This window comes from Chenopodium quinoa, unplaced genomic scaffold (assembly GCF_001683475.1).
Source record: "Chenopodium quinoa cultivar QQ74 unplaced genomic scaffold, ASM168347v1, whole genome shotgun sequence".
NCBI classification, from domain to species: domain Eukaryota; kingdom Viridiplantae; phylum Streptophyta; class Magnoliopsida; order Caryophyllales; family Amaranthaceae; genus Chenopodium; species Chenopodium quinoa.
The window spans coordinates 2,518,799-2,532,855 of NW_018743032.1; the positions used below are offsets into that span (position 1 = coordinate 2,518,799).

General features: G+C 34.3%; 1 protein-coding gene across 1 annotated transcript; it reads left to right on the plus strand.

Moving 5' to 3' along the window:
* Window positions 1–972: 972 nt before the first annotated feature.
* LOC110730395 (granule-bound starch synthase 2, chloroplastic/amyloplastic-like) lies at window positions 973–12,607 on the plus strand. Its single transcript, XM_021910183.1, has 8 exons — window positions 973–1,716; window positions 4,743–5,424; window positions 6,686–6,750; window positions 8,230–8,307; window positions 8,400–8,507; window positions 9,047–9,091; window positions 10,117–10,290; window positions 11,218–12,607. Exons 1-8 carry the CDS (start codon window positions 1,369–1,371, stop codon window positions 12,172–12,174), a joined length of 2,457 nt encoding a protein of 818 aa, XP_021765875.1. The 5' UTR covers window positions 973–1,368; the 3' UTR covers window positions 12,175–12,607.
* Window positions 12,608–14,057: the final 1,450 nt, after the last annotated feature.

The following is a 14,057-nucleotide window of genomic DNA, read 5'->3' on the forward strand; positions in this document are numbered from 1 at the left end:
TTTTATCAAGGACAAGTTTGGTAGCTTCCCAAGTAATTGTAGCATTGGTTGTTCCTTTCTTTGGGTATCTCATGTCTCTTTGTAGGAGCACTTCTAAGCGTTACTACATCAATCACACTTCCTTGCTTATGCTATTTGAAGATATCAAGAATTCAATTAAGAGGAGAAGCGATATTAGTGATAGCCACAATAATTATAAGTATATTGATTACAATATCTGGTACCTACACTTCAATTGTTGAGTTATATAGGGAATTGTTGTAGGTTACTAATAATTGAATGTCATGCACCGTAATCAATTATGAGAGATTTGATTATCATCTATATCTATTTTGTTTAGTATTTTTGTGAGGTGATGAATAACAATGTTTAATAATTATGATGTGTTGCTCAACATGTTTAATTTATTGTTTTCATTTTATATACTCCGTTATACATATGTAACATACCGTATTGGAATTTCAGCTAGTGTTGAATGTGGTTAGTTATATTATGTGGTAACATTTGTTTTTAAGAGTAACGTTACTCATTAATATGAGTAACATCTTTATAATGGTAACCTTATTTAGTCCATAAGAGTAACCCCTACTTATTACCGAGTAATCAATTAATTAAAAATAAAGTAACTCAACTTGTTCATTTTCGATTCACCCCTTCTTTTATTTTGACTAGTTAAAGAAAATTCATTAATTTTACTTTTTGTTTATAAAAACCTTCTTCCATTGCAATAAATCCTCAACCGTCAAATTTACCCTATTTGATATTGTCGAAATCAAGTTCCTTAACGTGCAGCTGACCACATCATAGTAGTTTTTCAAGAGTTGCGTACTTGCATACAGTCATATTGGGCCACCTCACAACATCATTGGGCTGGCTATATCTAGATTCATTAGTATTCCTTTTTATGGACCCACAATGACAGTGATAGTGAGAGAGTGAGAGTGTTCAATTGGTCAAAGGTTCAAAAGTCATCGTTTCTTCTTCACTTCTTCCCTGAATCACACAGTACATTTTTTTTATTTTTCTGTTTCCCTTTTTTCACAAATTATAAAAAATCAATGTACTTTTTTTCTTCCTGCAAAAATCGACCTCATAAATTCCCAGGTTTTTCATGATCTTCTAATGTGTGTGGGTCCTCCTTTCTTAACGAACGTGTTCGTGACTGCTGAGTTAACTCGTTCTTGGTTTCTGCAATTCACTGTTCCCAATATCACCCACTTTCTCTCTCCTCCCTTTTTCATCAAATTCCACTTCCAATCGAAATTTCAATTTCTGGGTTTACTTCCATTTCCATTTTTCTGAACTGGGTCACTGTGTTTTAATCCAAAACCCTGAACTTTTCATTCACGCATTTCGTCGAACACTTAGATGGCGTCTCTAAATTCGTTTCCTTTTACCATTGAGACGAGGTGTTTGCGCCATAACTCAATTGGGTCTCACCCTTTGGCTTATCAACGGCGAAAGCCTTTGGATTACGGTGGTTTTCTGAAGTTTTTGGATCATAATGGGGATTATGCTCATGGGAGGTCATCTTTGTGCTGTATGAAGTCAGTGAATTGGTGTAGACGAGGAGATTCATGGGGGATTAATCGGTTAAAGGCGGTTTCGAATGATTCGGGTGAAGGGGATGATAGCAATGAGACTGATGATGCTGTCCAAGCTACAATTGAGAAGAGCAATAAGGTTCTAGCTATGCAGAAAGAGCTACTTCAACAGGTATAAGATATTCTTGCTTTGTTCACATTTTTATTCTTATTGAAGTCGGTTAAGTGCCTAGTTTTAGACTTTTATACGTACGGCTGTTGAATCCTCATCGAAGTCTGTTTTGTTCTAGTCTTGTGTTATTAAGAGAATGTATCTTGATGGTGTTGAGAGAATGTGTACCTAATAATGAAGTTTTTACATATGTCATTCTAAGATTAGGTAGCGTAAAAGTCATATTTGTATGGATTTGCGGTAAAGGAACTTGATGTCATTGTGACTGTGATTATTGGTAATGGTTCTACCTCCTTTACATATTACGTGCAACTTTTGAATTTTTTTATATCTTACAAATAATATCTAAAAGTTGCACATAATATGTAACAAAGGTAGTACAATGATTGTAACCTCATTTGTCATGACCTATGAAAGCCTCCTATCACACCGTTGGAGGGGCGTGAGAATCAAAACATGGCTTGGAAGAATATATTGTGATTTCCATGAGATAAGAAAGACCATTTGGTGAATGAACTTTGTTTGCAGACATATGGCTTAGTTGGTTTAGTAACTGGTTTTATGCTATAATCCTACTGTAAGAGTGAAATTAGTTAGTACTATTCTATGTAACCTAATTTAAAGTAATAGTGATCTAGGTTACTAGCTACTACACCTTAAATGACATTGTTTACTTATCCAATTGGTTTGAATGCCTTAATGTTAGAATTCCTGCCCTTGGAATTTGTTTCTCAATCATCCATTCTTGTGTAAAGTTTAACATCACTCTCTCTCGGAAACCCATCACTTAAATTCCAACATGTGCTTCTAGTTTAACATGGAGAATGGGCTCAAATTCTGTTTTGAGTAGATTCTTGGAATATTGAAGTTATTTTGTATGCTATAGCATTCCTCCTGACTCCTATTGTAATTCTTGAAGGTTATAGTTGAGCCATGATGATTATGCTACACAGTGGCGAATTTAGGATTTCTAACTAGGGGTAGCACTACGCATTAGATAACTAAAAAAATTTAAATAACTAGATACTCATTGTAAACTATTTAGCCAAGTTATCGCATCATACAACAATCAGCCGAACAAAGTGGGTTAATTTTTTATATAATGCATTGTCTTGTCGTATACTCCCTCCGTATTTTTTTAAGTGCCCAATTTTGTATTTTTACTATTCATATATACTACTTTGACTTTTTTTTTTTTTTTTTTTTTTTTTTTTTTTTTTTTTTTTTAAAATTATCATTTTGACTAATATTGGTGCTTTATCCATACAATTAAACAGAATTTTGTATAGCTTCCCAGTATCAACTTTTATATTTTGTACTTGTCACTCCCTCCGTATTTTATTACTTGCTCTATTTCTCCGTGCTCGGAATTTTAGGAGATTTAATAGAAAGTAATAAAATATGAAGTAAGTGGGGTTGGTGGAAGAATATAGTATGATTTTTGGGAGGAGAGAGAATCTAGAAATATTAAAGTATGATAGTTGGAGGGTCTACTAGGAGAGAATAAATTAGTAAAATATTGTGACAGGTTTCCAAAAATAGAAATGGAGCAAGTAATAAAATATGGCTGCAAAAGGAAAGTGGAGTAAGTAATAAAATACGGTGGGAGTATATTGTAAGATATTGTTGGTAAAAGTTCTTTGTTGGCTCATATACTAGTTATATTGGAATATTCAAAACAAATGTAGTTATAATAACCATCAAATTTCAAACACTTATTTACATTTAATTTTTTTTATTTAAATAATGTATACTCTAGTTTTCAATATACTACAATCAAATTAAAAAGTACTCCCTATGTTCCAGAAATTATATAATATGCAAGTATTATACATAAGTCAAAGTTTTATATGGTAAGGATTGAATGTAAGATGAAAATTATCACATGTTATATTTTTTATCTGCATTTCAATGTAAATTTTCATAAAATATTGTTACTAATATATAACTAAATATATTAATGACTAAATACGAGCATTGGAAAACATGTTATGAAAATGAGAAGAATTTTTATTTGTAAAAAGTGTTATGAAAACATGAATTATAATGTATAAGGGAGTATTCTAAATTAATAAGCTAGTTTTTAAAAGTGGGAAAATGAATGACAATATAAAAAGGTTTCTTAAAAAAAAAGAAAGAAAAAAACTAAAATTGTAGCCTAAAGGTTTTGAACCCCTGACCTGCACACATACAACTAGTATCATACTTCCCACGCCACTAGAGCAACACTGTTTATGTTTATTAGTATCACAAGGTATAGTATTTATATAGAATCTGTACTGCAGCATGTTTCAACGAATTATTATAATGATACCTTGAGCCCCCAATGTAGGCCTGCCACTGATGATGTGTTTCTGGTATGAGGGAATATGGCCATTTATTTCCATTACACTGTGGCTCAGCAATTTGGATTTTCAATTAGTGGGTCAGCTGCACTTATCTAATACAACTGTATTTCTAGATATTGCTGATTTACAAATATCTGTTTTCATCTTAACCTGAACGGGTCAAATATTCAACAAGATGTTTTAATTGAAATAAAGATTTCATATATGAAGGTTGAAATAAGGAAATAATTATTGTATTTGACCTATTCAGAACACCAGTTTTTAGGTAACGGGGGGTCAATATGGGTGTAGAACTGTCTCACAAGTTCAGGATATGTCAAACATGATACCTCAAGCAACTCAATCCACCCTTGGAACTCAAATCACTCCTGATTAATCTGCATGCAACCATGAACAAAAGACGAAAATCTGTTACAAACTAGACATTGATGGCTAAGCTGGAAGCCTTGAACTAAAAATTTGTGTTTGTTTATGTATCTGTGCTTTTTTGATGGGTATATCAGTAATACTACAGAAAAATTTAAGGAACTTATTTGTAGCCTCAGGTATTGTTGATTGGCATGTATATCTACTTTTTCTAATGGGCATGACTGTCTGACTAATATATCCTTCATCCCTTCTAAAATTTGTTAACATAATAGGATGAGTATATCACTATATTGTCCTTCTAATGTGCAGATTGCTGAAAGGAAGAAGTTAGTTTCTTCTATCAAAAGTACTATGATCAACCATGATGGAGAACCCTTCACCAAAAATAGTGACAACTCTTCTCCAAAGGTTGATGATGATAGCAAAAGTCAAACGCATGTCAATAATGAGAATAACAGCAGCACTGTTTCCAGCAAGGCCAGTAAAGACCAACTGCCAACTCCTGTTAATTCGAGTGAAGATAGAAAAGAACAAGGAAAATCGCTATCGAGAACCCTAAACTTGGGTTCCTCCGTGCGAAAAGAAGTCTTGACTAGGGCACCAGAAAAACCTCCCTCTAAGTCTGATGGAGGCTCAAGTTTTGGTAAATTGGACACTGAAGTCTTGACTAGGACACCAGAAAAATCTCCCTCTAAGTCTGATGTAGGCTCACGTTTTGGTAAAAGGGAAACCACTGAAAGCTCATCACGTGAAAGAACTTCTAATGGTGTGAATACATTAAAGGAATCTGAAGAAAACTCTATGCAGCCAAATTTTTTGTCAAGGAGTTACATTCCTTCTAGTATTAAGGATAAAAAGGAAAAACAGTTGGAAAATAATGAGCAAGTGAACCATCCTGTTAGTGAAGAAGCCAAGCCACCCCCTCTTGCCGGAGCAAATGTGATGAATGTGATCTTGGTTGCTGCAGAATGTGCGCCTTGGTGTAAAACAGGTTTTTATTTCCCTTGAGAACTTAAGCTAAGAGTACTTGTACGTTATTGCTTCTGGCACAAGCCTATATAATTTGCAAATGGTTGTCTCTATAATTTTACATGGAATGTAGTATGTGAGTGCCCATGAACTTGTGTAGCCTCGACCAAGTATACTTTATTTTATTGTGCACCGAACTCTTGGTAGTATTGAGAATCATTTAGAACATCTAAATTTAAAATAGGGGAAGGATCTAGTGAGAATAGGATATGTGAGAACCCATACTTATGTATATCTTGTTTTTCTAATGGGCATGACAAATATTTGTTGATGTAATAGGATGAGCATGTTATAGGCCTATATACATACATACATATATGTATGTATGTATGTATGTATGTAATAGGATGAGCATGTTATAGGCCTATATATGTATATGAAGTACAAATATAGTTCTCGTTTGTGAAATTTCACGGAAATTATACATGAAGTAAATGAAAAAAGGAGAAAAGTACAAAACATGTGAGTTGGACACAAATAATAAATACATAAATGAAGAGAGGTAGGTGAGGGCACAAATAATAAGAAATGTGAGGGTTTTTTGGGTAGTGCATTAAATAGACAAAAATAATAAGGGTAATATAGATATTTTGTAGTGTCTAAATAGGGGAAAAACAATAAAACGAGAGCAACATTTGGGACACCCATAATCCGGCAAAATTACACTCATCGACATAAATTTAGAGTATGTTGCAACTATTGACACGAACTTATTGTTCTTGTTAAATTGACACCAACTTGCTAAAAAAAGAAAAAATTGACATAAAGGCACTAAACACTCGGGTTTACTCTACATTAGTTAGCTATTTAATTTTTTTCCCAACACAGTAAGCACTATTTACAAGTAAATGAATGTTGGAAAAGAATTTAATGTTTTTATAAGGGTTTACAGTTAAGTAATATTTGTTATTGGGTGTCATTGTCAATTTAGTTATTTTTGTAACAAGTTGGTGTCAATCCAACCAGTGATATAAGTTGGTGTCAATAATTGCAAAACACAACAAAGTTAGTGTCAATGAGAGTAATTTTGCCAAAAGGAAAACAGTAACTATATTATGGGATGGAGGGAGTATAAATATATGCTTGATTTATATCTTTCAATAATATAAGTGTTTCTGATTTTCTTTGTAATTAATTTCACAAATGTTCTTATTCTTCACGTTCGCATGCTTGTTTGTGCATGTTTTTTGGCTGCATAAAGTAATTGCAATGAGTTCTCATAGGTGGTCTTGGAGATGTTGCTGGGTCCTTGCCAAAAGCTTTGGCTAGGCGTGGGCATCGAGTAATGGTGAGCAATCCTCCTTCTTTGGCTCGTAAAATGTATTTGATATTTCAAATTGAAACTAATTCTATTAATTTGTGCTGAGATTTTAGGACTATGTTCAGTTGATGAAGAAGAATATTTTCTCTAACCTTAATTTCTCAATCCCAGAAGTTTCTGTAGCTTATATACTATTCTAGACTTGAGTCTTTTCAGTTCTATAGATAGATTTTATGAGTTATGACCTTTTGTACAGTTTATCAAGGGGCACTTTTTTTCATGTTTTGGTCTTAAAGAAGCTCCATTCAAACTTGAAATAACAATACTCCCTCCGTGTTTTAATAAGTGTTACACTTACTAAATGCAGCTGTGTTTTAATAAGTGTTTCCTTTTTTTGCCAAAAAACTACATTTTAATATCATATCATTCTCCTTTCATGGTCTCCACCCAAACCCATTACTACTTTTTTATTATTTCTTTCCTCTCACGTTCATTACTTTTCAATAAACTATTAACCCCACTAATTCTCTTAAATTTTTTTAATACTCCAACTACCTCACTTACCTCTTATTTTATTTAAGTCAATTACATTGCCTACAACTGTGTGTTGGTCAAAGTGTAACACTTATTAAAACAAGGAGGGAGTACACTCCCACCGTTTTTTTAAAGTGCCCCATTGGGGTGTGTGCGGAGTTTTAGGCAAAAGAGTAAAATAATATATAGGTGAGTATGGTTAGGAATAAAAAATTTGGAAAAGTAAGAGAGTAAAATATAGCTGAGGGACCACTAGGTATAATATGAGAGGGAGAAATATTATAAAATGATGGTGGGATCAAAAGAAAGAGAGAGAAATACTAATAAAATAATGTGAAATTATTGTCGTTCGTGATAATTCTTTTACTGAAACTTTCGCTGCCAAAATTTGAACTTATATGGATTAAAATCGGTCCTTCAGTATCGGGGAATATCTTTATTTCTTAAAAATGAAATAAAAGATCTTTTTGGAAGTGAAGGACCTAGGACAATGACAGAACGGCCGAAAACTCTCCATTCCCTTCCAGCCCTATTGACGTGATTACTGACTGGGCCTTGAAGTCGGCGGGGCGTGTGCTCGAGGTAGAAGTTTTGTATAAATGTATCGCCATGCTAGGCGAATCAGTGGAGTGCGGTATCCTAGATGGTGAAAGCCCTTTTCTTTTTATTCCTAGGTGGAAGTTTCTACAACATAATCGATCGATAAGATATCCCGACACAGTGGCATTTTGATCCCACCAAGCAGGACAATTGGGGTTTCTAAATTTGGTAATGGGACACTATAAAAAAAAAAAGCCGTTTTTGGGAAGTGGGGCACTTAAAAAAAACGGAGGGAGTACTCCATAATAACATGCCTGCGTCTGTGGAAGTGTAAATTCTGTAGAAAATTACATCTCGGAAATTCTTTTTCAATCCTTTTTTTTTTTGGTTTTGTTTTTGTACTTTTGTTGAATTTTTATTTTACTTTTTCAGGTTGTGACACCTCGATATGGTGACTATGCTGATACTCACCATACGGGAGTGATGAAAAGATATCAGGTGGCTGGCCAGGTAGAAATATGAATAAGCTTTAGCCTGTCCTTTAGAAACTGTGGTAATCAGTTCTTATGCTGTTTCAACTCAATTGAGTATGGTTTTTGCAGGATGTAGAAGTAAATTACTTCCAGACATATATTGATGGTGTAGACTTTGTATTTATTGAAGCCCCAATGTTTCGTCATCTGAATGATATATATGGGGGTAGTAGACAGGTAAAGAAATTTATGCTGTTTCAGATAATCATGAAATTTTACTTTCAAGTGTTTGGTGTGTACTTTAAAGGTTTTTAAGAGATGGATTCTATTATGTATTTTACTTCATCCACTGCATTGATGCCCTCTGATTCAATTTCACAATAGTCGTTTAATTGCTTACTGATCCATACAACCTATGCAAAATATATTAAGATATAGAATTTGAACACTATAAGAAGGTTTTACTTCAGTAAACAATTGGACATACATGTTTGAGTCAGTTTATAAACGACATATAGTTCCCCAAAGTGAAATTCTCATGCAGCTTTTATTTCAGTACATAGAAATGTTTTCAAGTAGACAGTTACTGGATATTCTCTGCGGAACTTTCACATATGGTACTTAATGTGTTCTGGTTAATTAGAGTAATTAGACCCTGTTTTTCCAATTACTTGAATGCAAGAATAATAATTTCTGATATTTGTCTTGAATTTCTATTCTTTTCCTGCTTTGTTATATGATGTTTCTGATTTTCATTCATATCACTATATTTGTAGGACATTTTGAAACGTATGGCTCTATTTTGCAAAGCTGCCGTTGAGGTATAATTTAATAACCTTGTTTTAGATTTTTCATTTCTGCTGTTCCTGTTTTGGCTGTAATGAAGGATATGCATATTTGTGGACCGGACCTTATATAAAGCAGTGTTAGTTGGAGGTGCAAGTAATATATCTAATTTAATATGAGACCTACTTTCCACATTGCAGTTATTTTCACTTAACAATACTAATGATCCATGATCTCACTAAGCATTTCACCCAATAATCCAATTAAGCTGTTTCTATTGGCTATTTTCCAAATATTCTGTTTTCTCTTTGAACTAAATTTTGTAAAAACTCAGCCTGACAAACACTGTGAAGTGAAAGGAATTTAACTAAACTATGGCAACAGCTGCAACACTATCTTTTCTGTCTGGAGTCTGGAGAAAGATTTTGTGCTCTATGTATTTGTTTCTGTAAGTTTTTTTTTTTTTTTTTTTTAATCTGTGGGTGTGCGTATATTATGATTAATTGTAAGTGCTGGATCTTTGTGCCATTGGTTTTAAGAGTGTAACTTTTGGGGACAGCATGCTTTGTTTATTATATATGCAAAGAAAAAAGAGTGTTAGTTTAATTTGAATTTTAATTTAAGGGAAAGAGAGAGAAAAAGAGTGTGGGGCAAAGATCCATAAATAGTATATAATGTTTACCAAGAATGGAAAGATTCAAAAAGGATAGAATTTGATAGAACAGCTTAAAACAAAAGTGGGTACATGTAGAACAGAGGTAGTTTGTGTGTGTATGAGTGATTATTGAGGGATGGACAGAAATATTTATTGCCAATCCTTGCTCAAATTTGAGCCTGAAACTCACTATTTATGCTAAAGTGTATCGACATGTGATGGCTATCTAGCCTACCAATAATGTATCACACTATCACCTAAGGCAGCTACAGCCTACAAGTGAAGATTTTATTGTTGGTAGGTCTAGAACATCAATTATACATAACCTCTCCTGGAACTGATTGATCCACAGAGATTGCCTTTGATTGCATATAACACTGATGAGCAGAGTCTTGATTTTTCCAGGTTCCTTGGCATGTCCCTTGTGGAGGTGTGTGCTACGGTGATGGCAATTTGGTTTTTATTGCAAATGATTGGCATACCGCATTGCTACCAGTGTATTTGAAAGCATACTATCGTGACAATGGCCTGATGATGTACACACGATCAGTCCTTGTCATCCACAACATAGCACATCAGGTATGCTGTAATTGATGGGCTTGAATTTTAACTAATTTTTTTGAAGTTTGTTTATTATAGCTGCACCCATAATTGTAATATTGTATACATCTGCTTGTCAATACATTGTTGCCAGCCTCCTTCAATGTTTGTAATTCTATCAATCTGGCACAATCTCTCACCTAAAACAGTCATAATGTTTGCATGGTGATGTTTATTCCAGAGAATGTAAAGCCTATCGTGTAAAATATTGCTGCATAATATATGGCTTCTCTCACTGAAGTTTCTTTGCACATTCTGGGAAGCATTTCAAAATCTTTATTTGATACTTCCTCTGTTTCTTAGATATATTACTTTGATTATTACACTATTTACACACTCTGCTTCTCTCATTCTACTCATATCATTGTACAATATCAAAATATCAATTTTTAAAAAATATTTTTTCCTTATAGATTATCAAAGATATTAATGGTTGAAAACATGCATTGGCAAACTTTAGAAGAGGAGTATTTAATCCAAATAAAAATAAAATTAAAGAAAAAAAAAAGAAAAAGAAAAAAGAAAGGCCTTCTGCTTCCTTAACTATTCCATGATCCATATATGCATTTAGAAGCGTCTATATTGTAACTTGTCGGTTTCTCCAATTCTCATATCTAAGCTGGATGCAACATATTCGCATTCTTCACGATGATTGCTGAGCAGCATCTAATTTTTGTAGAAACATGAAGTTTTTCGTACAAATCATTATATGTGAGTGGCTCCTTCCTTTTGGCCCAAATGTGCTGCAACCCAACCCTAGACATGTAATCATCTTTTGACTTCGTGCATCATCATGAACAAGGTCCACTTATAAACAATGCCAAACATTACTCTTTCCATGCTAGACCAGCTAAGATCTGATTTTGTATTGACTTCTGAGTTATTTAACCAATTGATCACTGTCAGGGTCGTGGTCCTGTAGATGACTTCTCCTGCGTGGATCTTCCACCACACTACATAGACTACTTCAAGATGTATGATCCAGTTGGCGGAGAGCATTTCAATATCTTTGCTGCTGGTCTCAAGGCTGCTGATCGCATAGTGACTGTAAGTCATGGGTATGCATGGGAGCTGAAAACTCAGGAAGGCGGTTGGGGTTTAGATGGGATTATCAGCGAGAATGATTGGAAATTAAGAGGCATAGTGAATGGGATCGATGTGAAAGAATGGAACCCACAAGTGGATGTTCATCTACAATCTGACGGGTACATTAACTATTCCCTTGAGACGCTGAAACCTGGCAAATCACAGTGTAAGGCAGCACTGCAAAAGGAGCTCGGTTTGCCTGTTCGAGATGATGTCCCATTGATTGGTTTTATCGGAAGGCTAGATAACCAGAAAGGTGTTGATATCATAGCAGAATCAATTCCTTGGTTAATGGGCCTAGACGTGCAGCTAGTTATGTTGGGAACAGGGAGGCAGGATCTGGAACAGATGCTCAAGCAATTTGAAAGCCAATACCCAGATAAAGTAAGGGGATGGGTTGGGTTTTCTGTGAAGACGGCTCACCGAATCACTGCTGGAGCAGATATATTACTTATGCCTTCGAGGTTTGAGCCTTGTGGGCTTAATCAGCTATATGCAATGAAGTATGGAACTATTCCTGTTGTTCATGCTGTTGGTGGGCTGAAAGATACTGTCCAACCTTTTGATCCATATAGCAATTCTGGTCTTGGCTGGACATTTGATCGGGCCGAGGCACACCGCCTGATTCATGCTTTAGGCAATTGTTTATTGACATTCCGTCAGTATAAAGACAGTTGGGAAGGTCTCCAAACACGAGGGATGACACAGGATCTTAGTTGGGACCATGCTGCTGAGATTTATGAGGAAGTCCTTGTTGCAGCCAAGTACCACTGGTAAACTGTTGGGTTACTATTGAAGTACACCTTTGGTTCAGTCCAGGTGTTTTGTCAATACTCTTTCAGAGTGAAAGGCAGTTGTTTCTGATCATGGAGGAACTTGGATAAATGGAATTTTAGGTAAATATTTTTTCTGGTTAATATACAAGTTCCTTGCCATGTATCTGGTTCAATCTTTTATTCTGAGAGTATTCAGATTTTTAGAGACTGCAAAATTACAAATGGGAGTGGCCAACAGCGGTATAATGTGCTCAGTAGCCTCTTGTAGAACTAACATCATATAGCAGAACATTAAATACAGTTGAATAAGTCTAGTGCTTGCCGTTGTCAGTTGCTCTCCCATTGTTCTATAAATAAATTGTAATACTTGTATAAATCAAGGTTAAGATCTTCAGTCTTAACATCAATTAATCTCCTGCTGGTGTTTTTTTTGCCTTTTGTTTTGTACTCGTATTAAATTGGCTCCGGCGAAGTGGAAGGTGACTGAAAGAATAGTGCCTGGAAGAATAGTGCCGTGAAGTGGTGGAGTGATGGGAAGCACTATGAGTAGATGGGTGATGGCAGTTTTCTGTTTTCCGTTTTTTGTTTTGGGAAGCACAATGGGCCATAGTATGATAATAATTCTAATACTAGTCACATTATGATTTCTATATTTTAAGTTAACACTTCACCAAAACCCCAATACTTAATTTTTTTTTATTTTTATTTTTATAAATAAGAAACTAGCAATAACTATCTATCCCACTAATTTCCTAATTTTTTTTTCTCAAGGGACTCTCTAATAACTACCAACATTTTATTTTGTGTTTTCTTTAGCGAATAACATATCACGTGCATCAGCATGAGTACGCTCTAGTATTTGATAATTTCCTTTTTTTTTTTTAACAAATAGATAACATATTTATTTGGTTAATAATTACTAAATCTAAATTAGACTAAAAACTTGTTAAAAAAAATAAATTATAAAACTCAACTGATTTTATTTTTTTTTTAAAAAAAATAAAATCAGAAGTCCAAACTAAGCATGGTTTTAGTCTACTTCGTATAAATAATATACTTATGAGTTAATAGAAATGGAAGGTACTGAACTTTAATAGTTGAAGCAACTAAGGTACTGAACTTTGGACCATGACAAATAAGGTACTGAAACCATCATCGAAGGTAAGTTTTCTTGAAATGACATCTTCCAACCAGTTACCTCTTTTTTTATTACAAAAAATGTTTGAAATTAAATAAAAATCAAACTAAAAAAAATTAAAAAAAAAAAATCAAATAAACCAAAAAAAAAAAACTAAAAAAAAAAAAGAAAAAAAAAAAACCTAAAATATGAAATTAAACTCAAATAAACAAATCAAACTAAAAACACAACAAAAACTAAGAAAAAAAAACACACCCATTTTTGGACCAACAACTACCCATTTTCGGACCAATCACCATCGCCCTCCACTTACACCAATACGGATTTTTTACGAAAATAAGCTTAATTGGCAAACAATTTACCAATCTAGACGCGTGACCAAACTATTTACGAAACTGAGCTTCTGACATAAAACGCTGCCTCGGTCAGCGTTTTACCTTTGGTTATTATTTTTTTTTATAAAATTTCGTATTATGTGAAATACAAATTTAAAAAAAAATTGGAAATACAGTAAAACGCTGACTCAGTTAGCGTTTTTCTTGTATCCATAACAGAGAAAAACGCTGACTGAGTCAGCGTTTTACACCTAAGCATAAAACGCTGCCTCAGTCAGCGTTTTATCTGTTGGCTGAAGGCAGCAACAGCAGGCCCCCAACAGCAGCCAGTGCAGCCCCCTTCCACATCCACCACCCTCTCCACATCCACCAACACCACCACCCTCCTCCTCCACATCCTCCACCACCCTC